The sequence below is a fragment of the Balaenoptera musculus genome, chromosome 7, assembly GCF_009873245.2.
Source record: "Balaenoptera musculus isolate JJ_BM4_2016_0621 chromosome 7, mBalMus1.pri.v3, whole genome shotgun sequence".
NCBI lineage: Eukaryota > Metazoa > Chordata > Mammalia > Artiodactyla > Balaenopteridae > Balaenoptera > Balaenoptera musculus.
Window position 1 is genome coordinate 74,789,867 of NC_045791.1, and position 24,681 is coordinate 74,814,547.

The 24,681-nt window shown below is 39.5% G+C and overlaps 2 protein-coding genes across 2 annotated transcripts in view; both read right to left on the reverse strand.

Annotated features, from left to right (window-relative positions):
• Window positions 1-10,662, reverse strand: part of GTF3C3 (general transcription factor IIIC subunit 3) — a 30,474-nt gene extending 19,812 nt beyond the window's left edge. The window contains exons 1-6 of the mRNA XM_036858779.1: window positions 10,444-10,662; window positions 9,401-9,512; window positions 5,578-5,768; window positions 4,944-5,067; window positions 2,732-2,923; window positions 2,045-2,210 (exon numbers count right to left, since the gene is read on the reverse strand). Of these exons, the coding sequence (XP_036714674.1) occupies window positions 2,045-2,210; window positions 2,732-2,923; window positions 4,944-5,067; window positions 5,578-5,768; window positions 9,401-9,512; window positions 10,444-10,545 (887 nt within the window). The 5' untranslated portion in view covers window positions 10,546-10,662. The remainder of the gene's footprint in view (window positions 1-2,044; window positions 2,211-2,731; window positions 2,924-4,943; window positions 5,068-5,577; window positions 5,769-9,400; window positions 9,513-10,443) is intronic.
• Window positions 10,663-16,923: 6,261 nt separating this feature from the next.
• On the reverse strand, window positions 16,924-18,246 carry C7H2orf66 (chromosome 7 C2orf66 homolog). Its single transcript, XM_036857659.1, has 2 exons — window positions 18,127-18,246; window positions 16,924-17,103 (listed from the first exon to the last, which is right to left on the reverse strand). The coding sequence occupies exons 1-2, from the start codon at window positions 18,244-18,246 to the stop codon at window positions 16,924-16,926; spliced, it is 300 nt and encodes a 99-aa protein (XP_036713554.1).
• Window positions 18,247-24,681: the final 6,435 nt, after the last annotated feature.

The following is a 24,681-nucleotide window of genomic DNA, read 5'->3' on the forward strand; positions in this document are numbered from 1 at the left end:
AGTAAAAAATGCTAGAATATCATGTTCTCCTAGTTTCTTCCAACTTCACTGTCCATTTCCTACAGTCTCCCTGCTGTTTCCTCCTCATCTTCCTGACTTCTAAACACTGTAGTGCCTCAGGGTTTAGTTCTCAGAACTCTTTCCTTCTCTGTTTCCCCTCCTCCTGTCCCCTCCCCCCATCTCTCTCTCTCTCTCTCACACACACACACACACACCTTCCCTCATACCCAATATATCAGAAAATCCTTAGAGCTCAGCCTCCAAAATACATCCAGAATCTGGTTATTTCTCACCATCTCCTACGGCTTTTACCCTGGTCCAAGCTACATTATCCCTTCCATGAATTACTACAATAATTTCCTAACTGTTCCTCCTGCTCTATCCTTACCATTACTCAATCTATTCTCAAAAGAGCAGCCAAAATTGATGCATTTAAAATTTAAGTCAGATCAAGTCACTCTTCTACTCAAAAACTTCCGATGGCTTCCAAACTCATTCAGATTAAAAGTCAGAGTCCTTATAATGACCCACACGGGCCGAGGGATCTTTTCCTGATACCTCTCTAACATTACCCCTTCCTGCGCTCCCCCTAAACCCTCAGCTTCCATGTTGTTCCCTGAGCATACCTTTGCACTTGCCATTTCCTTTGCCTATAATACTCTTCCTTAATATCTATTCCCGTATCTCCTTCAGTTCACTTTCGGGTCAGTATGACCATAACATAAAGAATTAAGTCCTTCTCTAATCCCCTTATTTAAAATAACTCAGTCCTATTCCTCAACTTATCTCCCTTCCCTGCTTCATTTTTCTTAATATCACTTACCAACATCTGACATACTACATATTTAGTTGTTTATTTGCTTACTGCCTGTCTCCCTCAACTAGAATGTAAGCTCCTCAACAGCAGGAAATTTTAAAACTCATTCAATACTGAATCTCCTGGTGCCCTGTACAGTGCCTAACACCTAATTTATATTCAATAATTATTTCTGGAGGGAAAGTAGGGACTGAGAGAAAGTCTAATCAATCAGAAGTTATAGAAACAGAATTCCATGTAGGAAAGACTTCTATGGCAGTGGCAGAACTGTTCATTACCACCCTTTCCTGACAAGATTATAAATACAAGTGGAAAACAAATTTACTCTCATAGGCCATCTAACAATTCATAAAGTAGAAGCCTACTGGGCTCACCAGTATGACAGCTAAAGATTTGACTAAAAGAAAGTAACCTGGGAAGATCCTCAATGTTCATCATATACACCAGGGATCGATTAAGGGTTGCCTCCCCTCAACAAATTTCCTAAAAACACTTCCAGGATTCCTACATAGCCCATCTTTGGGAGCACAGTGAGTGATCTCACAGCTAAGCATCTTCATGACAATGGCCATGGAATTAATAGGGTTAACCTAAAATACCCAGATCACAGATTAACATGGTTAATCCTAGGCTGAAACAGTAGACATCCTAGAAGAGAAAGCATACCACAAGGCATTATGTAGCCAGAATGTTCCCTGCTTTGTTTTGCTGCACAGCATATCAGAGAAGAGAATGTAGTTGGGCATATTTTTAGAATAAAATATATACCATAGTCAGTAGCATGTGCCAAATCTAAAGAAAAATTTTCATCTTAAAATGTTATTCTAGTACAGGCTCAAGATAAAATGATTACAGAAGATCTCAGAGCACAAACATTTCAATAGCACATGTGCAATAATTTAATATTACTGCAAATGTACATAACTTCAACTAAATTATGAAAACCTGGGAACCTAGTCATCCTTTCAGAACATGCTCCATTTTTTAACTTCTGAGCATGTGAAAGATAATCATATATCCAAATTTTTCTAAACAATCACACAGTTGGCTTGGAAACAGAAGAGTACTGGGCGGGGGGAAACCTCTATATTTAAGCACAATATAAAATACAAGAAGCAAAACACTTCACTGAACCTCAATAAAAAGTATATTCACATCAAATACATGCTTCGATTTCTAAAATAAGATGATTAATGAGCATTTATATATATTTCACTTTGAACTTACTTTGCCATATCTCTAGCCAACTGCATAAATCGTTCTCCATCAGACGGAGATAAAAGGTTTAAAATACGCCTGTAACCATCCATTGCCATTTTGTGATCTCCCATCTGTTCATAAAGGCTTGATCGCTCCCACAGATAACGGACATTAGTAGGTTCATATTTAAGTGCTAAAAAGAAAAAAAGGAATACAAATAATAGATTTATCATAAAAAGGGGTTCACGGTACCTGGGTGTGACCCACCTTCTTTTCAGAAAATCTATTAAACACTCTAAACTAATTCTCCAATACAACCAAGTGGGTTATTCTGGAATAAATCTACCTTCACAGGAACTCTAGACTAGGCTTGATCTAAGACCAAATAGAACCTGAAATCTCCATATTAATCTCCATGTGGTCACTGAAGTCTAATATTAACCCTCAGGGAACAGCTTAGAACCAACACTGATCTTGGTGGGAAACTGAAGGTCCTATTCTTCTACCAACTTTTGTGCAGTATTAGCTCACAATATAAAGAAAGTTGCTGATAAACATGAAAATACAGGGAGCCCAAATACTTACCTCTGGTATAACAGGATATAAGGAATAAATATACTTCAGCTAACATCACCCCAGAAGAGCAAGTACATAGATCAAAAAACCTATTATGTAACATTTTATCAAAGAAAACGAGAAAAACATTTTTATTACCTTTTGTGTAGCAAAAAATAGCCTGCTTAATATTGTCTTGTTCCAGGGACATTTCTGCCAATCTAACCCATTCTTCAGTGTCACTGGGATTTAAATGTGCAGCAATCAACTCAAACTGCAGTGATTTCTCCATGTCACCTTGGTCCTCATATATCATAGCAAGAGTAGAAAATGGCTCATAAGCCAAAGGAGCTATAATGAATATAAAAAAAACAAATTCCATTGGTTGAGGGAAGAGGCTTGAGCTGATGTCAATTCCATGTTTCACACGATGGATCCTTTCTCTAATATTTAAACTTTTAAAATAACTTGAGCAGAATTATACAAACCACTTAATGGAATTTAGAATAAACAGTAGAGGGGATTCGCTGGTGGTGCAGTGGTTAAGAATCCACCTGCCAATGCAGGGGATACGGGTTCGAGCCCTGGTCCGGGAAGATCCCACATGCTGCAGAGCAACTAAGCCCGTGCACCACAACTACTGAGCCTGCGCTCTACAGCCCGCGAGCCACAACTACTGAGCCCGTGAGCCACAACTACGGAAGCCCGCGCGCCTAGAGCCCGTGCTCCGCAACAAAAGAAGCCACCACAATGAGAAGCCTGCACACTGCAACACTTGCCGCAACTAGAGAAAGCCCACGCGCAGCAACGAAGACCCAATGCAGCCAAAAATAAATAAATAAAATAAATAAATTTATTAAAAAAAAAAGAATAAACAGTAGATTGTATTTGCTTTAGTATATTTTCACATTTTTTAAATATTCTTTTCTGTAAGCAAAGTGTAATTTCATGAAAAATCCTACTCTCTACCATGCCCCCTTCATGAAAATCCCCCTTTGCTAAGGCTAAACAGGGCTCACTAACTCAGCAAGTTCATCCTAATGAGCATCAGCCACATCAGTGGGGTTAAATCTTCATGATCCGGCTTCCACACCGAGGAGTATGGGATTAATGGACAGAAGATACGTTAAGTAGCACCTAAATCCAGATTATCAAAGTGAAAGGTTAATCCACATTTTTGAAATAATGTTTTTGAATTGAGGTTCTAAGATCACAAGGGATTAAAATCAAAGGTAATTGTCAAAATAAACAATTATAAACAAATAAAGGAACAGATAATACTGAAAGTAGGAACCAAACAAAATATCCTAAAGGAAAAAATTCGATTAATCTTATTTCTGATGGGGTAAAAGAGGAAAAGCAGTGACCTCAAATTACTCTAATGAATAATCCAGGAATTTTACCAGATTTCTAAAAGGACCCTAGACTAAGTGAAAGGAAATGCCAAAATATTGAAAAGATAAATTGAAAGTTCACTCTAGTACAACTATCCCTGCCACTATGCAAGGCATCATTTGGCAACACATCAGGAGAGCAAAATAATAAATGTAAGTGATTAGTCAAAAAGTGACTTCTGAAGATATCCTTCAATATTCCTGAGGTTTGCAGTTTAATGGAAAGATGACAAGTATATACTGTGTCTTTTATCAAAAAGTAGATTAAAATAATCTAACACTGTCTGATTTGGAAAACAGAAGAAAAAAGAATACTCTTCAAAAGTGGTTTTAAAATAATTTGTTTGCCATATTTTAAAAAGACTAATACTATAAAAGCCTAAAACTCCTAAAATGAAACATTCAAAAACACACAAACTTAAAAAAAGCCTGTAAGAGTTCAATAAATATTAATGATATTTCATTGAATCATACTCTGCGATTTTCATTTTCTTGGCAATGACTCCCATTCAATGTGAAAAGTGGTAAATCACTGTTATCACAATCACCTCCAAGCTTCTGAATATATTTTCCAAATAGCACAGTGAGGTGCTCCTCCATTTGTTTTAAAAGTCAGACTATTAGGAGTTCCCTGGTGGTTCAGTGGTTAAGAAACCACCTGCTAAAAAAAAAGAATCCACCTGCTAATGCAGGGGACACGGGTTCAAGTGGAGCAACTAAGCCCGCACGCCACAACTACTGAAGCCCACACGCCACAACTAAAGTCCACACGCCCTAGAGCCCATGCTCTGCAACAAGAGAAGCCACCGCAATGAGAAGCCTGCACACTGCTACGAGGAGTAGCCCCCGCTCGCCGCAACTAGAGAAAGCCCGCGCACAGCAACGAAGACCCAGTGAAGCCAAAAATAAATACATTTATTTTTAAAAAAAAGTCAGACTATTAAACTGCTGTTGTCAATAATCCCCACATTAAACACCTTGTCTTATGATTTCCATGCACATTAATATCGCCTCTTCACGTTCTCCTCGAGCAAAGCGAATGTTGGCTTCACCCATGAGACCTCTCAGAGCTCTGGGAAGTTTACTCCGAGGCCTTTTCTCCTGTACAGAACAAAAATGACATTTAGATTCAAACAAAAAACAAATCCAACAAAACTTTCCTACAGTAGCAAGTTCAAATCACAGTAAAATATTTAAAGAGAGCAAAAATCAAACTGGTCAGGCATTACTAAATTACTAATTAGAACAAATGTGGAACTGGATGCTGTAAAATGGATTTATATGTCAGGAGATTTATGATGCAATCTACTGAAGATTCTCCTTTCAAATTTATCTACTCAGAATGAACTTGGTTAAAAAAATATCAAGTTACAATATGGAACTTTTAATAGCAAAACTACAGTACATTTTGAGACATGCAATAATTAAAGTTTTACATTTAAAAATCTCTAAAATGAAACATAAGAAACCAATAACAGTAGTTGTCTCATAGTATTTCCTTTCCTACAGTTTGAATTCTTTCAGAATATATGTAAAATTTAAAGATTCTTTTTCAATTTCTATGTCACATTTTTACATTCCATTTATAAATACGAAAATAAGAAAATTTACTTTCATCATTTTCTTGGTTTCACGATTGAGAACCATCTCTAACACAAACACGTCGCCTGCAGTGGGTTGCTCAGGTGTCTCCTCCTCCTCCTCGTCCTCCTCTTCCTCCTCCTCCTCCTCATCTTCATTCTCTCCAAGCATGGAAGCAAAGACCTTGTGAACTGACTTACTGACTCCATCTGATGTTTCTCCTAAAGAAAAAGACATTGAGTTTGAAAAAGAAAAAAAAAAAAAGCTTTAGCATACTCACTAGCTGAAAGAAAAAACAAACAGTATATTCTGGAATATACATTTCTACCCCAACAACACCAAACTTGAAAGAAAAACACAGACAAATGAACACTCCCAAAAACAATCCAAAGAGGAAAGCTGTCACAAAGCCATGTATTTTACTCAGTAGGAATTGCTGACTCATCCTTTAGGCCTTATCGAGACATACAGGCAAAATTAAGTGGGAAATCAGAAGCACACATGGTAACTGTTAAAAGCAGAGAGGAAAAAAAAAATAAAAGAATTGTAGGACACAGACCTAAGAACTAAACAAGTCTGGTGGTACATAACTAGGAGGTATAGAACAGTGGTTTAAGGTGGTACATAACCAGGGGATGTAGCACAGTAGTTTAAGGTGATACATAACCAGTGGGTATAGCACAGTGGTTTAAGGTGAGGTCTCTAAAGCCAAGCTGTCTGGTTTCAAACTTCATCTCCATCTATCACCAGCTGTGTTACCTTGGGCAAATTACTGAAGCTCTCTGTACCTCAGTTTGCTCATTTGTAAAAGGGGTCAATAATGTCTGCCTTATAGGGTAACTCTGAGGATGAGATGAGTCTTTATATAGATGTACTTAGAAAAATGCCCAGCATATAGTAGGAGCTTAATAAATGCTATTATTAAAATTAAAATACTATTATTATTTCAGGAACAAAATAACATGACATATTTCATCTGTATCTGAGGATATCACTACAGTAAAATGATTTTTCTAAGTTCATAATGATTATCTCTTTTTTTTTTTTAAATAAATGTATGTATTTATTTATTTATTTTTGGCTGCATTGGGTCTTCGTTGTTGCATGCAGGCTTTCTTTAGTTGCATCGAATGGGGGCTACTCTTCGTTGTGGTGCGAGGTCTTCTCATTGTGGTGGCTTCTCTTGTTGCAGAGCACGGGCTCTAGGTGCATGGGCTTCAGTAGTAGTGGCACGCAGGCTCAGTAGTTGTGGCACGCGGGCTCTAGAGCGCAGGCTCAGTAGTTGTGGCACACGGGCCTAGCTGCTCCACAGCATGTGGGATCTTCCCGGACCAGGGCTCAAACCCGTGTCCCCTGCGTTGGCAGGCAGATTCCCAACCACTGTGCCACCAGGGAAGCCCTCATAATGATTATCTTGAATGATCAAGAAAAGTTAAGTTTAGAAGCCAATTTTCTGTTAAAGCAGAGACAAGTAGCATATTTTAGAAAAGCTACAACAAAACAGTTAAAATTTTAAATATATATATATTCAAAAATCCTTAAGCTTATTCACTTATGTGAAATACCTCAAACCCCAAAGATGCTGGATAAATGAGATAGTCAATACACTTAAGGAAGAAGAGAATGAAAAAAACCCATATGAACTGATTATTTTGTATAAAGTACATTCTTAAAATAAAAAAAAAATAAAAAAAAAAGTTCTGAGCAACAAATAGTAATTATTATTATGAAGTCATAATGATCATCTTCAAGAATTCTAAACACCCAAAATAAATATGAAAAAAAGGTGTAAAATAAATCAATAAAATTTATTACAGTACAGAAAAAAAAAAGAGAAAAGTCATATGATCATCTTGATACAGAGAGGCATTTTTTTTTTCTCTTTTGGCCATGCTGCATGGCTTGTGGGATCTTAGTTCCCCAGCCAGGGATCATACCTGGGCCCTGGCAGTGAAAGCGCCTGGTCCTAACCACTGGACCGCCAGGGAATTCCCCCAGAGAAGCATTTGATAAAATCCAACACCTATTCCTAATAAAAACTTTAAGTCAACTAGAAATGGAAGGGAATACCTTCAGTTTGATAAACAGTACCTACAGAAAATTTTCCACAAACAGTTAACGGTTAATTATTCAAAGTCATCAGGAATGAGACAAGTATGCCTACTATCACCGCTCCTTTCAATATTTTACTGGATGTCCTGGAGGTCCTAGCTAATGTAATAAGGGAGGAGAAATAAAAGACATAAAGATTAAGGAAGAAATAAAACTGTCATTCACAGATGACATGATTATATACATAGAATATCCAAAAGAATCTTTGCACAAAAACTGTCAGAATTCATGAATTAGCAAGGTTCCTGGATACAAAGTCAATATACAAAAATTAACTGCAATTTTTATATCAGCAACAATTAACTGAAAATGAAATTAAAAGAAGTCCCTATTTGCCTGGTGCTCAAGAGTAAGAATTTTGCAGTGGAATTCACCAATGTATAGGAGGAAAAAGACAATGACTCCAGTGGCCATATATTCCAATTAGCAGACTTTACCTGTTCAAAACTGACCCCTTCCTCTGCTCTGAATACATGTTCACAGTTACCAAAGGTCTTGGTAAAGTTCTGGGACAATACCTTCCTGGGAAATTGGGAGTTTAATACCTTAAAAGGACTGATGGGATTATTTGAGCTGAGGCTAGTATGCCTGACTGCTCATGGGGAGCTAGAATGGGATTCAACTAACCACCTTTTTTTAGGGAGGGCCTAATGGCCACCTCTCAGGGGCAGCTTTAGGTAAGAAAACTGGCAGGCGCCCCATGGTGTCTGGTACTACAGTTGCACCTCAAAGATGTGATGATGGAAGAGCAGCTCCTCCTCTGAGCAGATAAGGAAGGACTCACAGGTTTTAGAACAATTTCAGCCCCATTTTTCACCGCACTTGCCTGGCAAGGTAAGAAACTATAACCCCAATTTTCTCTCCTCTTTACCCTTTCCTCCCCACTTGGTCCAAGGAAGCAGGAACAAAGCCTGTTTGTTTTCTGTCCACCCTACTAGTGTTTTCTCTGTGTAAAGTCTTACTTATTTGGAGGGAAAAGAACCAGCCTCTATTTCTACCCACTAGGACTAGAAAGTTTAATTAAGTTCTCAATCAGACCTTACACCAAAAGCTAAATTCTAACTGATAGTTCAGTATCCCAGGTTACTTGACATGGGTAAATGGATACCATGAACTATCATCAGTATTCTGGTCACTAAAAAGATGTATCAATCACCAGAAATTAATAAATTTGCATAATAATTCATCACTTAGGCTCTCATGAGTTTAATTAGTCTGGGTGCAGCAACCAAATATAATATCCGGTCATGCAGAGCTGAGGACGGGATCCTGGAATGAGGCAACATATCAAGATACCTCTTGTGTGTGTGAGGTCCCATATGGAGCCAAATGGCCTTCCACTCTGACATTTCTATCTTATCTCCCATAATTAAAAAAGTGGTTTGGAAGCCACTTTGTATAGAAGTATAATTCATTACAATTTGGGGGAGTATAGTCTAGAAGAATTAGTAGTCAAGTGAGAGGGTCAATTTAAAGAAAAATGACTCTAAAAGGCTCCCAAACAAATGCTGATGTCGATTTGAAACACTTCTCCACAAACATAACCCACTAAACTAACCATCATCATAATCAATAATTCAACAAATATTTATTGAGCACCTCTTACACACCAAGTACTATGCTCCTAATAAGCCAGGTATCAATGACAGAATACCACTGCAGGAAAAAAAAAATAACGCTTTCACTAAACTATTAGGTACCCTTAACATTTAGTGCATTTAAGGTAGTGATCTTAACATACCTTCATTGACATCTTTGTCCTGAGATTTGGTAGAGTCAATTCCTGATGATGATGGAACTGCAGAGTCATTTGGATTTTCTTCAGCTGATGACTTGCCTTTTTCCTGAAGACTCTGTGATTGAAAATTAATTAATGATTCCAAAAACAAGTGCACATTTAGCGCTCCCCAGTTGAGAATACAGCATCTGCCTCATTCTCTATTTCTATGACTTGAGCTCTGAACACATACATACTATGTGGAATCTAAATTTGAATACTGCCAACGCATTTCATAGTACTTAGGTCTCATCCTTCAGGCTGAATCAGTCGTTTGTAAAAAATAATTTTTAAAACCTTGATTTTTTCATTAATCTACGCATTGTATCCTTGCTTCTTAAATGAAAAGAGACGGGGTGCTATTAGTTGCATGATTTAGCAAGGAATCCAACAGCTAATCTCAAAAGGTGTAATTACGTTTATTTTCCCTCGGACTTCAAGTGAGAAGACATGGAAAGTTCATGTATTTCCTCATAAGTATAAAAAAAAATGTACCAGAGATTTTGTTATCAGACAAGAAAATTCACTCTTTTCTGTGGAATATTACAGCACACCATTGGGAGACTCCTCAAAAATGGAAGCTCAAATCACTCCGTCTAGAAACAGAGACACTGAGGCCTAAAGAAGAGAGGTGAGTTGCGCAAGAAGACAGCGGCAAAGCTAGGACTAGAAACAGATACTGACTCCAAACTCTACTCCCCACGCCCCCCATTTAATCTACCAGCGTTATGCTACCCTCAAATAAAAAATGCACTATTTGCCAACAGAAAAAAAGATAAGTGGTTACCACCGAGACAAAAGCTTTTTGGTGGGTGAAATGTTTTGAAGAGGAGCTTAGAACAGGGACGAGGTGAGAACCCGAGTTTCGGTAATAAGGGGAAGAAACTGCTGGAAGTACCCGGCCCGCCCCATCACAGCGAATGAGGTTACTGGGTCCCCCAGATCTCTCTTTAAGTGTTTTAAGGCGACAAGACAGTGGGGAGCATCCTGGCCCATTATGTCCTCACTTTCTTCTCACGGGTTTTTCTCTCTTCTCTCCGCCTTTCGAACTCCTCAAAGGAGATCTTCCCTTCCAGATAGTCGATGAGCTCCGGGCTGAACCCCGACATGTCTGCGGGGTTCTGATGTGCAGTTCCAGGAACCGAGACACAGATACGGAAGAGCAGAGGCTCCCAGACGCTACCCCCACGCCGAGGCGCTAAAAACAAGGACCCGTAGTCCTTCCGGGAAACCTGCCCGGCCTGCGCCGCAACCGCGGCGCTCGGGTTCCGCGGGAGCTTCTGGCCCCGCCTCTTCCTGGCGGCGTGGGCGTAGGCAGGACCCGGACTGGACCGCGGCTGGACCCTCCCGGCGACCGGGTCGCCGCGCTTGCCGCTGGGCTCCGGCCTCCGGTTTAAGCTTATTAAGGAGTTGGGAAAAAATGTGCTTTAAGAAAATGTTCCTTTATCTACATCATTTCCCGCAATTCTCCATTAAAATTCTGACTCTCAATCCATTTCTTTTTTGAATGTTTGTTTTTTAAATTAATTTAATCTTTGGTGTAGTGATTTTTTTTTCTTAATTTAACCATTTGCTCTGCCACGTGCACGTTCCGCTTTCCAGTTCTGCCCTGCCACAGAAAGCTAAAGTCCTCCCACAATTTATGGTTTAACTCTGCATCTCCTCCACTCAATGGCACCATCAGTTTTCCCCTCTTCCACAAATCCTCAAGCTCTCCCCTTCCTCAGATTCCTTCTCAGTCTGTAAATAGGTTATCTAGACTTCACGTCCCACCTCTAATTCTCACCCAAATTTTCTTCTTTTCTTAACAGTTAAACTTTTAGAAAGAATCAAATATTTGCTATGATTAGCATACACTATTGCCTATTTACTATACAGGCCGTGTACTGTCTTATGCATATCACATTCATATCTCAAAATAATCCTTTTGGATTGTATTTATTTTATTATTTTATGTTATTCCTAATGCCAACGTTCTGTATCTAATAAGTAGTAGAGCCAAGATTCAAACCCTGGTCTATCTGACTCCAAATCCCATACTTGGAATTAATATGATATACTGCCTCTCCTCAGTGGAACGCTTCTTCAGCTCCTACACATTCCTGTGGTTTATATTTTACCTTGTCTTATAACTATTTCTCTGCTGTCCTCTTCTAAAGACACTAGTAAGCTGTCAACATCTTGAGAACAGCACTACCTGATATATCTTTGTGAACTCTCCTCTGTAGGCTAGTAATCTATGCTCAAAATACATTTATGAATTCAACTGGATGGAACTGAAAGTGCCTGGGGAACGGGCAAGGGATAAGAGGTACGGAATGCAGCTCAATACGAAGCTGAGGTTAGGGACAAGTTACAGGGAGCCTATCACCTGGCTTGGCCATTGGTGCCTCTTTATGACAATCCAAATGAGGAAAAGCAACAGTTGGATGGGAAAATGAGGGGCCAGGACCTGTAAGAGGGGAACTTCCAGGTGAGAGAAAAAATATCTCACAGCTGGAAGTCATTCCTTTCTCATGATAAAGGATCCTCAGGGCCCTATCTGGGTATAAAATATGGGAGGCTAGGAGGGTGGGTTGGGTTAAGGAATCCACAGAAATCCCTAATAGGTAAATTCCCCCCTGAATCTCTCCAGGCAGTCAGGGAACTGCATTTGAGAGGAAGTCGAGTCTCTAGTCCTAACTCTCCTAGGGGAAAAGAAGGAAATCAAAAGGAGCAAATCTGGTCACCTGGTAAGGAGAATGTTCACCTAAGACCCAGATGGCTTAGACTAGCTTGTTTTGTTATTGGCTGCCTGGAATATGGGAATAACAACTGTGATGATATAGATTCACATTGCAGAGATTTGCAGCAGGGAGCAAGGGGTGGGAGAACAGTTTTTCTGCTGTGGAACACCTTGATGATGTGACAGGTTTTTTTTTGTTTGTTTTTGTTTTTATTTTACAGGTCAGAATGTAGCAACAGGTCTTGAAATTGGAATCTCTGCTTCGTTGTAAGTGTCCCCTGGTGAGTCAGAGGCATCCACATTACCTTGAGATGAAGTGGAATTGTTATAGCAGTAATGAAAATAGCAAGAAGAAACTTTTCAGACTTTCAGACTGATTTCTGAGAATCAAAATGGAATGTCTGAAGAAAGCAGAACATTGAACTTATACCATGACGAGAGCATGAAGGGTACACAGGGAGGTAATGACTCCCTCCTTTCTCAAGGGGAGGAGCCAGGATGGGGTGTGACACTTTCGGGGAGACAATTTTCCCATGGTTCTCTCACTTTTCTGCAAAAACTTGTGACTGCTTTCACTCTGGGCTATCTTTTCAAGGATGTCTGGAGAACAAACAGCCTTGAAAGACAGAGATATTGTCTCCCTCTGGGACAGAGGGCAGATTTGTTTTCTGACCAGTATGATAATGTTTCCCTCTGGGGCAAAGGTTGGGCATGTTTGGGCATGTAGCCCCCTTGTAAGAGTGGGGATTTCCTAAGTTTGGGGTTCCTCAGCTGTGGCACAAACCAACTAGTGCCCAGTAAACACCTGGACTCACCTCCACATGGCCCCCATGATACTTGGGGGACAAGGAGAACCAATATGAATGTAAAACGCATGCTGCCTGCTGAGCCATGAATAATAAAGTCCATTGCCTTAGACCCACTGGTCTCAGGGCCCACCAGGATCTGTGAAATTGTAGCAGCCAGTGTGTAGCTTGCAAATCGGGTAAAGTCTCACACCCCTAATAATTCTTGACCACACTAGACCCGGGATAGGGGACAATAGGCCATGTCCTAGGGATGGGGAATGGGATGGTCATCAAAGAGGAGCAGAGTCAGTGTTGAGAGACTGTCAAGGACCTATGTAGAGAAGGACCACAGACCCCTTGGGAGCCTAGATCACCTGCAGAACACTTATTTTCATTGCAGGAAACACTACACTTCTGCTGTTTTCCTAACAACAGTTCTCGGCCAAGAACAAAATCACTTCCCCAGTGGCCTTTTAGAAATGTGAATAGGGAGGTTTTGGTGGTCAAAATAATAGCGCAGGGGTGGGGAAATCACTAATATACCACTATACATTGTCTGGGGACCAGGTGTGCTAAATGGTCACCACGAAGACTTGTCCTTCCCCAACTGACAATACCATCACTGATAAGAAACTCTAGTCTAGTGGAGTCATCAACAGCTACCTGCCAGGTGCAAGGAATTTTCCAGCAAAAGGATGCATGTCCTGTGCTGAGACTTTGCAAGCTCATAGCTAAAAGTCCCCTGTGGATGCCCTTCCTTTTCAGAGGCCTTAAAACTAATAAACATTCCCTTTGTGGAGGCCTTGACAACCAGAGCAGGAGTGGTGAAAGGGAAAGCCAGTCACTGGTACTTGAGTGGAACTGGACAGGGGTGAAGCACTCCCTACCACTCTACCATTTATCTGAACAGGCTTATTTTTATGAGGAATAGCTCATCAATAATTACTTAGGACTTCCCTGGTGGCACAGTGGTTAAGAATCTGCCTGCCAATGCAGGGGACATGGGCTCTGAGCCCTGGTCCGGGAAGATCCCGCATGCCGCGGAACAACTAAGCCCGTGTGCCACAACTACTGAGCCTGCGCTCTAGAGTCCGTGAGCCACAACTACTGAGCCTGCGTGCCACAACTACTGAAGCCCGCACACCTACAGCCCGTGCTCTGCAACAAGAGAAGCCACCGCAGTGAGAAGCCCGCACACCGCAACGAAGAGTAAGCCCCGCTCACCACAGCTAGAGAGAGAAAGCCCACGCGCAGCAACGAAGACCCAACACAGCCAAACATAAAATATAATTATAAATAATAATAACATATCTTTTAAATGGTAAAACAAAAAAGTCTGGCATTAACTAGAAGCAGCTTCCATTACTGTGTGACGAATAGCAAAATAACACACATTTATTTCAATTCAGCAAGTATTTATTGAGTGCTTGCTACATGCAAGGCATTGTACTAGGTGCTGGAGAAATAAAAGTGGCTTAGATATGATCTTGGCTCACAAATATCTCACAACCCTCCAGGGAAAACACTTATACAACTAATTACAATAGAACATATTGAACCAGATATAGAATCTGTTCTTGCATAAATATTTTATTCTTGATATTCAATATCAATCATCCACAAAAAAGCCACAGAAAACTATTTTGGAATGTACAGACTAGTGTTTTTAGGATTACAGTGTTTCCTTCTAGTACAGTGTTCCTTTTGCAGAAATCAGAGAAAATGATGCAGCTCTTCATAAAGAAAAGTAGCTATTTCAGATGAGAATATGAGAATCAGAATGATTCAGCCTCAGTTGGGGAGGGGTGGGTGGAGGAAGAGGGTTGGTTATGAAAGAAGGGAAATCCACCTGTTTCTACTCTCCCTTCCTGAGGTGTGTGGAAGAGCCAGAGGTGAGGCACGGCTAGGATATCTGGTGTAGCACAATGTCCACCTCTGAACATCGTGGCAGAGAACATCTCCCAGAGGCCCAAGAGACTCCTAAAATCCCACGTTTCTTTGCCTTCCATTTCAACTTAATTGTGGATATTCATCACTTACTCTCCCTTGATATGTAACTAAGACTGTGAGGTCTTTCAGTAGCATATGCTGACAATGGGAATGCATCTTCCTTTTAGGAAAAAGATAAATTTAAAACCCAAATTCCTGTTACATATAATGAACTAAAGTAAAAATGAGCAATGTCCCTTTCAAATAAAAACAGATTGATAAAAGGTAAGAAACATGGAAGACAAGCTTAAAGGAAACATAATTTAGAAGATCATTTCTTTTGACTTTATGGTGTTTCTGTAATCCTTGCAATATATGCCGTGCTCTACACTGGTATCTATGGATATTGACTGGGAAAAAAACCCATGCACATAAGTCACATATGTCCCAAAGCTCAAGCTATTTACATAGCTTGAGCTATGTAGAATAAAATGTAGAATAAAATCATTACAAATTAACAAAAATGGAGGGAAAACACACACAAAAGTTTTAGCCATGACCATGAATCAAGTTTTCTAATGAGAAGCTTCATCTGTAGTTTTAAAACCACCAGACATCTGAAAGAAAACATTATAATGAAATGGAAAATGAAGATTATACGATTAACACAAAGACCCAAAGATGAACATAGTTCAGTGAAAACTCTTTTTGTCTTCATTTCCTAATGAGAGTTGTTAGGAAAGGAGAGCTTGTAATTATGAAATATTCTCCAAATCAGAAACTTAGCTTCTTTTGCAAAGTTGAATAATTCTTACATTACAATATCACTAACTGGGTGCTTTCTCTTTTTTCCTGCCCTTAAACATTTCCTTGTTTCATGCTCACACGAAAGTATGTATTTGATGTTTTCTCTGATACTTTTTATTAGAGATCCATATATACAATTTATAGATGAATAAACTAAGGCTTACAAACAACTTATATGCAATACTGTCTCATACTGAAATAGGTACTTGGTATTAATAATTATTCTCTGTTTTAGTGTCTGTTACCCTAGGGCCCGAGTGTGAAAAATAGTCAAGGGATCCTTCATTAATATACTTGTGTTTATTCTATTTTATTTTCTCATTGTAGGACAGTTCTCAAGTGCATATACCACATGGTAAATTGCATCCTCTTAGAATAACAATCATTATTTTTAAAAAATCATCACATTTAAAAGAGCTAATCATCAAAATCCTTTCACAATCATAATGAAGTGCAGCAGTGGTTTGCTTCTTCACAATTTCATCCATATGCCCATGAAAGAATGGGAGTATTTTAATTATGATTTGGTTTCCTTTATTATTCAGCCAAATGAAAAGCTAACAGACTAGAATCATAGTATATTTTCTTCGACGGCACCATACCTGTTCCTTTTTAAATGGTAGGTATTTATTTGATAGGAATGCTAAAGTAATAAGAATAGTAAAATTCAAATCTTAGACATAAATTTCTAATTTTTTTCCTATGAAGTGCCATCCTTACTAATATTCTACCCTTTTTCCTCCTCTAGGTGAGGAAGTTCAAGCTCAAATATATGCTTAATACTTTCTCCCAAAAGAAACCATTCTTTTAAATTTTTAATATCCATTTAATCCAACTGTACAGCTCAATATATTTCTTTACAGACGATTTTCCACATAATTTAGCTCTATGACCTGGTCTGAAAAAAGATATAGGTATAAGTATGTGGTTTTTAATTATATTTCATAATTCTATTGAGTGATAGTTCTACTATTTTAATATATCTCTCCCAGAAAACTATGCTTTAAAAATCATAACTGTCATTTCTTTTTAAAACCAGACTGTAAAATATATGAACCAAATCAGAGTATTAACAGTGATGAGTATCATCAGAACTGAGAAGTTATTTACATGAGGAAATAAAATCATTTTTCAAATAAATATTTTCAAAACCTCTTTATGACTTTATGACTGAGTTGTATGTTTAGATAGATGCTGGGAATAAAGGGATAAGTTTTACCTGCACTCAGAAGAAAGATTCAGACTTTGAGGTAATTGGGGAAGGAGTTTTTCTGTTCTTCATAATCTGCAAATGCAGAAGCAATAAGTTCTGACTGGAAAGAGAGAGGTCTGGGATTCTCGTTCATGGAGGAAATATTTGAAAACATCCCAAGATCAGGACCTCTTCCTTTAAAATATGCCTGAAGGGTTCTGAAAAACTGAAGAGAAAAAGAAAATGTTCAATGTCATTTATCATTTAAACACTCCAAATACTCAAAGATGAGTATTTTTCCCCTCTCATTTTCCCCCCAAATTGACTTTAGAGCTAACCTAGGAGGCAGGAGGTGGAAACTCAGAAACACAAGCTGTGGCTCCTTCTCCCCTTCCCCCTCCTTTCTACCTGACATTTCAACTCTAAACAAAGATAATTCGCCATTCTTGAATATCAATTATTTAACAGTCCACAGTGAGAAGATTCATTGCCCATCTCTGAGTACTGAAGTCAGAGATGAAATTGAACTCCACGGTGATCAGAGCTCAGGTGTCTCCTCTCCGATTGATGGTGAGATAGATCCCGGTCATTTCAGATGTGGGGTTTTCAGCTGTGTATTCTGTGAATACACAGAAGCTGTGCAAAGTGCTATTTGATTGTTTTAATACTATATTGTTATATTTCACATCATTTTCTTTAGAAAAACTATATTTTGAAATCATAATGTCATCATGTTTACTGTATTTGGCATATTTTTAAAAGATAATTTTTACTAGTATTTTGAATTCTATTTCCTAGATAACGTTATGTTGAAAAGAATGCAGGTTGACTTTCAGTTTTTGCAATGGAGCTTTGCAAGTATTGGTTATGTGAGAATCTGTTTTGTTATCAGTTCAACCTAAGCTGTGCAAAACGTAATTCCCTGTTACGCTCTTGATTCCGTATATATCAGTGTATTAGAAATTAAGGCTATGAAGTCAATGTGTATATAATATTTACAAATGTAATGTGCTATGTGTGTATAAGATCATTTCTAAATATAAATTTGTTTCTCCATACAGAAACAAGTGTAAATTGGCTAGAACACCAGCCACTAGGCTAGCAAAATTCTTCTCTGGTCCTGCTGGGGAATCTTCTCAGCCCTTGGCAGCCTCCTCTCCACCGTGCTCTAGCAGAGTGCAGTGTGCATAACACCAGGGAGGTGCCAATTTCACCCTGCAGCCTGGCATGTCCCAGTGGTTGTTCTTACCAGATCTCGGTTTCTAGGATTGTTGAGGGGCTTCCATTTTTCTTCGTTTCTCAACATGGCTCCGTGCACAAGCCCTAGTAGCACCAGGGCAACAGCCAGCAGCGGGAGTGCTTTGGGCATTGTGGAAGGAAGCTGAGTGAAAGGAAGGATCAGGGAAATGTCAATGGCCAGAGAGAGAGAGATTGAAGGAGGGAGAGAGAGGAGAAGGGAGGGCAAAAGTAGAAAAGAGAAAGAGGAAACATTTTTAAAGGGAGACAAGGAAGAAGAAATAGTATATTGGTTCACCTGAATTTTGCAGCCCTCTTTTTTTCCACATTCATTTCCTAATGAACCCCCCTAAAACCAATTATTAGCTTAAAGGAGTCCATGAAAAGGAGAATGTTATACAGTGATAAACAAAGCAATTATGAATACAACCTAGAAAGTGAGTATGCCTTTTCATCTGAAAAAATTGCACTTTGTTGTCTCCAAAGAAACTGCAATTCTTAACAATAACAAAAAACGAAAAAACAACGAATCTTAAATTACTTTGTGTTAAGACAGTAGTCTTAAAAAAAAAAAAAGAAGAGAGAAAAGAAAAAGATATACACCCCGAACTGAAAGATGCACCTTACACACAGGTCTGAGACAGGCACACACCACACCAGTGTGAGTAGAGACTGTATCCCACCCCAAAGTGTGAAATGGAAATTAAACACACAGAAAGAGCTAATAAAGCTTACCTGGAGTTTGGTTTTGCCTGGCCCTGGTTGTTTACGCTACCTACAATCTGCAAGGCGATTCATGGCTACTTATAACCAGTGGATCGGCTGCAGGTGGGAGTCATTGCCGTGAGCAGGGCGGCGGGTTGGGGGGGGGAGCTCAAAAATCATGATTCTATTTTCATCCACAGCACAAAGACCCTTGAGAATCACATCTTCAGGCTTCTTCAGGGTTAACAGTGAAGCTATTTGTCCTAAATACAGCAGACTCTCCTCCAACCACTGAACATTTCATTTGGATGTTATAGAACACACAAGGCACTTCCACACAGCAAAATGGCTTTCTCCTTTTTCACTTTTAAGAGGTGTGTACACAGCAGCTCGGAATATGATGATGATTATCCCACCTAATAGAATGCTCTTTTGGAGCTATCAGCCTTTCAAATTAATCACATTTTTAAACAGAAAATTCTATTGCAAGAGACAAAATTGCTCTTTGTGACCCATACCTTATATTTCTTCTTAGAATCTCAAGAAGCTTTACAAGTTTTAAATAGTGGTATGGTTAATCATAATACCCTTTCAAAATAGAGCAAAAAGATAGCACGTTTTGTGGAAAAAAGAAAAATTACCTTACCTATAGCATCCCCTTGGTAAATAAATGCCATCCGCAGAAAACTGTAGGGTTGAGAAACTGGACTTGATGAACTGAAGTTGCTTTGGTTCCAATAATTCAGAACAATCCAGAACAAGCTCTTTGTTAAGAAGGCTAGTAATCTGGACTGGAAATTAGAATACCTGGCTACAATCTCAGTCTTACCATTTTGACCTTGGGAGGGTCATTGTGACCTTCATTTATTCATGCCTTTGTTTATTCAACAAACTTTTACTGAGTGCCTACTATGTGCCAGGCACTGCACAAGGCTTTGGGGATAAAATAGTAAGAATAATAAATAGATTCCCTGCCCTCATGGAATTAACAGATTAGTGGGCAAGACAGACATTAATCAAACCATTATATAACAAAGTGTATAAATATCAATGATGATAATTTCTATTGGGATTATGGCACTATGACAGGGTAGAACAGGTGGATTTGATGCAGTCTCAGGGATCAGGTAAGGCTTCTGTGAAGAAGTGACCTTATATCTGGTAGATGAGTAGAGTTACCTAGGCAACCTAGGGAGGACAGAGGCAGAAGAGTTTCAGACAAGGTGAACAACTGTACTAGGCCTTGTGGCTGGAAGGAACATGGCACATTAATGCAACGGAAATTAAGTCAGTATCTGAGGAGTATAAGGAGTAAGGTGGGGGGCTGATGCAATTTGGGCCTTTAGAGGTAGTCAGATTATGATCTTTCTGCTGCAAACAATGCTAACTGGTTGAAAAGTTTTAAGCATCCAAGTGACTTGATAACAGACTTGCAATTTTAAAAAGCTATTCTGGTTGCACTGTGGAGGACAGACCGAGCTAGAAAAGAGGGAGACCAGTTAGGTGGCTACTGCAATAGTCCAGGCAGGACAAGATGTTAACTTGGATTAGGGTGGTAGCACAGATGCAGAGTTGTGGATGGATCTGAGAGATATTTAGCAGGTACTGATAATGTACTGGATACTATCGGAGGCAGAGCTAAGGGGAAGAGAGTTTCAAGGCCAATCCCTAGGTCTCAGGATTATGCAGCTGAGCGGACTACAGTGCCATTAGCTGACACATCAAACACCGGCATGAGGAGATGAGGCTCATGAGTTCCAGGTGGGACACATTGAATTTGAGGAGCCTTGGAGATCTCCAAGTGGGGATGGGGAGTATACAATTGGATATACAGGCCTGAAGCTCAGAGGAGAGGTCTGGAAAGGAGATGTAACTATGGGAGTTGTAAATATGGCATGTAAAGGATGAGATTACCTCAGTGAAGATTAGCAAATGAGAAGAAAAGGTGACGTAGAACTTGAGCTTTGAGAAATTTTAACATGAACCAGCCCTATACCAGAATCTATATGAAGGAGACCCTGGAGGTAGGGGGAAAACCAGGAGAGGATGGGAGCAAGAGAAGAAAATGTTTCAAGAAGGGACAAATTGGGTAAATGAGGACTTAAAAGGATCCATAGAGCATTAGAGATGTTTGGGTAGATGGAGGTGAAGGTCAGATTAGAAGGGAGTCGATGGACAAGAAAGAGAGAATGAATCCATCAAGCTCTTGAGAAGTTCACCTGTGTGTGTGTATGTGTGTGTGTGTGTGTGTGTGTGTGTGAGAGAGAGAGAGAGAGAGAGAGAGGCAGTACCTGGAGGGGGAAATAGAAATAAGAGAAGGTGTTGATTTTATTGTTAAGATTTGTGTCTGTTTAAATGTCAGTGGTCAAGTGAGTAAATGAATACCCTGGAATTTCATTACATCAACTCTCCTTAAAACTCCAGGACTTTGGTACGGTTTGCAGGGCAGAAACAGACACAGATGTAGAGAACAAACGTATGGACACCAAGGGGGGAAAGTGGGGGGGGGGGGGTTGTGGTGTGATGAATTGGGCGATTGGGATTGACATGTATACACTAATATGTATAAAATGGATGACTAATAAGAACCTGCTGTATAAAAAAATAAATAAAATTAAATTAAAAAATTAAAAAAACAAAAACAAAAACTCCAGGACTTTGAAGTTAAAGCACCTAATAATATTGAAGTATTAAGTGTTGAGATTATTAACACTGTAAACTCCTTAAACAGTGCTCACCTTTATGTTCCCCCAGTACCAGCATTGAGCCCAATGCATAGACAGTGAACTTTTTAAATGGGAAAGACTGAATAAATCAGAAAAGATTTGCATAACCATTTACCTATGAATAATTTCTAACTTTAGATCCATTTGTATGAAACCATAGCTCATTTGTTTTAAGAGCTCCCCATTTAAAAATATTTATAGTTTCTCAAAAGAGCAATGGACTAAAAGTAGCACACACATATTGTCATCTTGTTCACTAAGACTGGAGTTCTCCTGATTGTTAAAAGAAGTTATATATTTAAATAAAACGATTTTACATTCTTGTAATTGTGTCTTAATTTCAAATCTCTGTCTTGAAAGGCAAAAGCTGATGACATTTTTTTCAGAATGTATCAACACAGCACTAAGTAGGTATTTTGCAATTATTCAGTTGATAAGCTCAATCAAAAGAGAGGAAAAAAACCCAGGAGAGTTCGGGTTCCCAAACCATTAATTTCTAGTCTAAATTGTCCCATTTGGCCTCTTCATTAAATACAGTGTGTGTAAAAGTAGCAGTTGGGATATTCAGACTTCCACACCTAGATGCATCTGACTGAAGATCTTTGCTGGCATTTCTCAACCAGAAATGAAGAGGAAAATAGAGTACTCAGCACAGGGCTACCACATAAAAGAAATCCAATAAATATATAGTGACTGAATTACAAACTTAATTAGATTATAAATTCAAACATAATGGTAGAACTACCATACGACCCAGTAATCCCACTACTGGGCATATACCTGCAAAAACCATAATTCAAAAAGAGTCATGTACCACAATGTTCATTGCAGCTCTATTTACAATAGCTAGGACATGGAAGCAACCTAAGTGTCCATCAACAGATGAATGGATAAAGAAGATGTGGCACATATATACAATGGAATATTATTACTCAGCCATAAAAAGAAACGAAATTGAGTTATTTGTAAGTGAGGTGGATGGACCTAGAGTCTGTCATACAGAGTGAAGTAAGTCAGAAAGAGAAAAACAAATACTGTATGCTAACGCATATATATGGAATCTAAAAAAAAAAAAAAAGGTTCTGAAGAACCTAGGGGCAGGACAGGAATAAAGATGCAGATGTAGAAAATGGATTTGAGGACATGGGGAGGGGGAAGGGTAAGCTGGGCGAAGTGAGAGAGTGGCATGGACATATATACACTACCAAATGTAAAACAGATAGCTAGTGGGAAGCAGCCGCATAGCACAGGGAGATCAGCTCCGTGCTTTGTGACCACCTAAAGGGGTGGGATAGGGAGGGTGGGAGGGAGGGAGACGCAAGAGGGAAGAGATATGGGGATATATGTATATGTATAGCTGATTCACTTTGTTATAAAGCAGAAACTAACACACCACTGTAAAGTAATTATACTCCAATAAAGATGTTAAAAATAAATAAAAATAAATTCAAACATAATGGTAAAGATGAGGAGAGGAATGAAGAGGATATTGTGGCAGGCACAGAGGAATTTTAAAACTATTGGACTGTTGGACTCTATAACCTATGCAAACCCTTCTTGTCCTTATTAGGAAAAAAAAAAAAAAAGACAGAGCTGGTATAGCTATCTAGCTGTATCATGAACAGGGACGAGAATTTTACCTCCTTTTTCTTCCCTCTGGTCTGAGTAAGGGAAAGGGAAAATGACTGTTTATAGACTGCTTCCTCAGTGATGATGAAAACTTCAGAGATAACAGAAAGGTTGCTTACATGACTAATAGAGTATGCGAGGCAGATTTCTGCTCACAGCAATCGTAACTGCTTTTTGTGGCAGTGGGCAGATTTCAGTTTGAAAATAGACTAAAGAGAAGAGGGGGGAAAAGGGATAAGGCTCTTGCCAAGCATAGAACAGAAGCAAAGAGAACCCACTGTGACCTCGATGGATGGGAGAGGCTCACCCCTCATATCCTGGGGCCACGTAAAGTTTCCAGATCCTGTGAGACCCTAGGGAGGTGAGGGAAGGTCCAGAAACTGCTGGAATTGGATCTTTGCTCCCCAACCCCATTCGGAAAGGGGCTTAGAGTCAGACAAGTTGGTTTTAAAAAACCCATGACATTCTCTAACACCTCCACGATACAGTTGACTGTTCCTTTCGGCAGTATTGGTACAGGGTAAGTACCTCTGACTGTAGAGAGTTGACCCTCAGAATTCTCTAGCTATTCACTATGGAAAAATCTGTTTTATTCTTTGCTATCCTCTATTTTGTTTAAAAAATGTGAAAGGAGTATTTTGAAGAGAAAAAGAGATCTTCCTCCAAAAACATGTTACAGCTGTTTAGGGCCAGGGTGTGTGCCAATCCTAGAAGCCAAGGCCAAGTGGGGTGGCCATCCTTCCCTGAGAGCATTTGCTTTCAAGCCCAGCTTGGTCTCAAGGCCTCTGCTTTCGTCAGGTCTCCGTTATCATCAGCTGGGGCTTCAGCAGTGGCCTCCCTTCTTCCCAAGGTCCCTCCCCTGGTTGGTCTTCCTCCCTGCCACCAGCCTTCCGGAAACAAACGCCATGGGCTAGTTAGAGAGGGACAGCCAGCACATATCTTTCAGTGCTGCCCCAAGTTCCAGCTATTTCTCCTGCAACTAAGATGAAGGAGTAGAGGCAACAAAAGGTAGAAATTAGGACAATCATGCTTGATCTGAAACCAGCTCGGAGACACAGAGCAAGAAAATGGACATCTAGAGTCACAAGGTGACTGAAGTATCAACCAAACTCTCTCAGCCTGGGTTTGAGAACCAGATCCCAAAACCCTTGCCACCTCAGGCCACACTGGTATCTCCAAAGCCATAAATAAGTTAAGGATTTTTCCTAAAATATAAAAGGTTGAATCATTTCTTATGACTTTGCAAAAAGCTTTTCAGCAGGCAGTATGTTTTTGTAGCAGAGAGCCTGAGGTAGTTGGTAACAAGTTTGTTTTTGCAACTGACGCTGGTGGAGAGACAACAGAAAAAAAAGGTCACACAGCTCAAAAAAAGCTTACTAGCATCACAACCACCTCTAGTGGCTTCAGGATGCCCATAAGATAAAGTCTAAGCTCTTGACTGTGATGTAAAGACCCTCAATATGACCCAGTCCTACCATTCAAGCCATCTGACCTCTCTAATGAACACC

What these genes read in the sequence shown, in the direction of transcription:
- C7H2orf66 (XM_036857659.1), bottom strand. Translation starts at nt 18,246, where the DNA reads ATGCCCAAAGCACTCCCGCTGCTGGCTGTTGCCCTGGTGCTACTAGGG. An exon ending in ATCCTAGAAACCGAGATCTG is followed by an intron (nt 17,104 to 18,126) that starts GTAAGAACAACC and finishes TTTTCTCTTCAG; the next exon opens with TTTTTCAGAACCCTTCAGGC.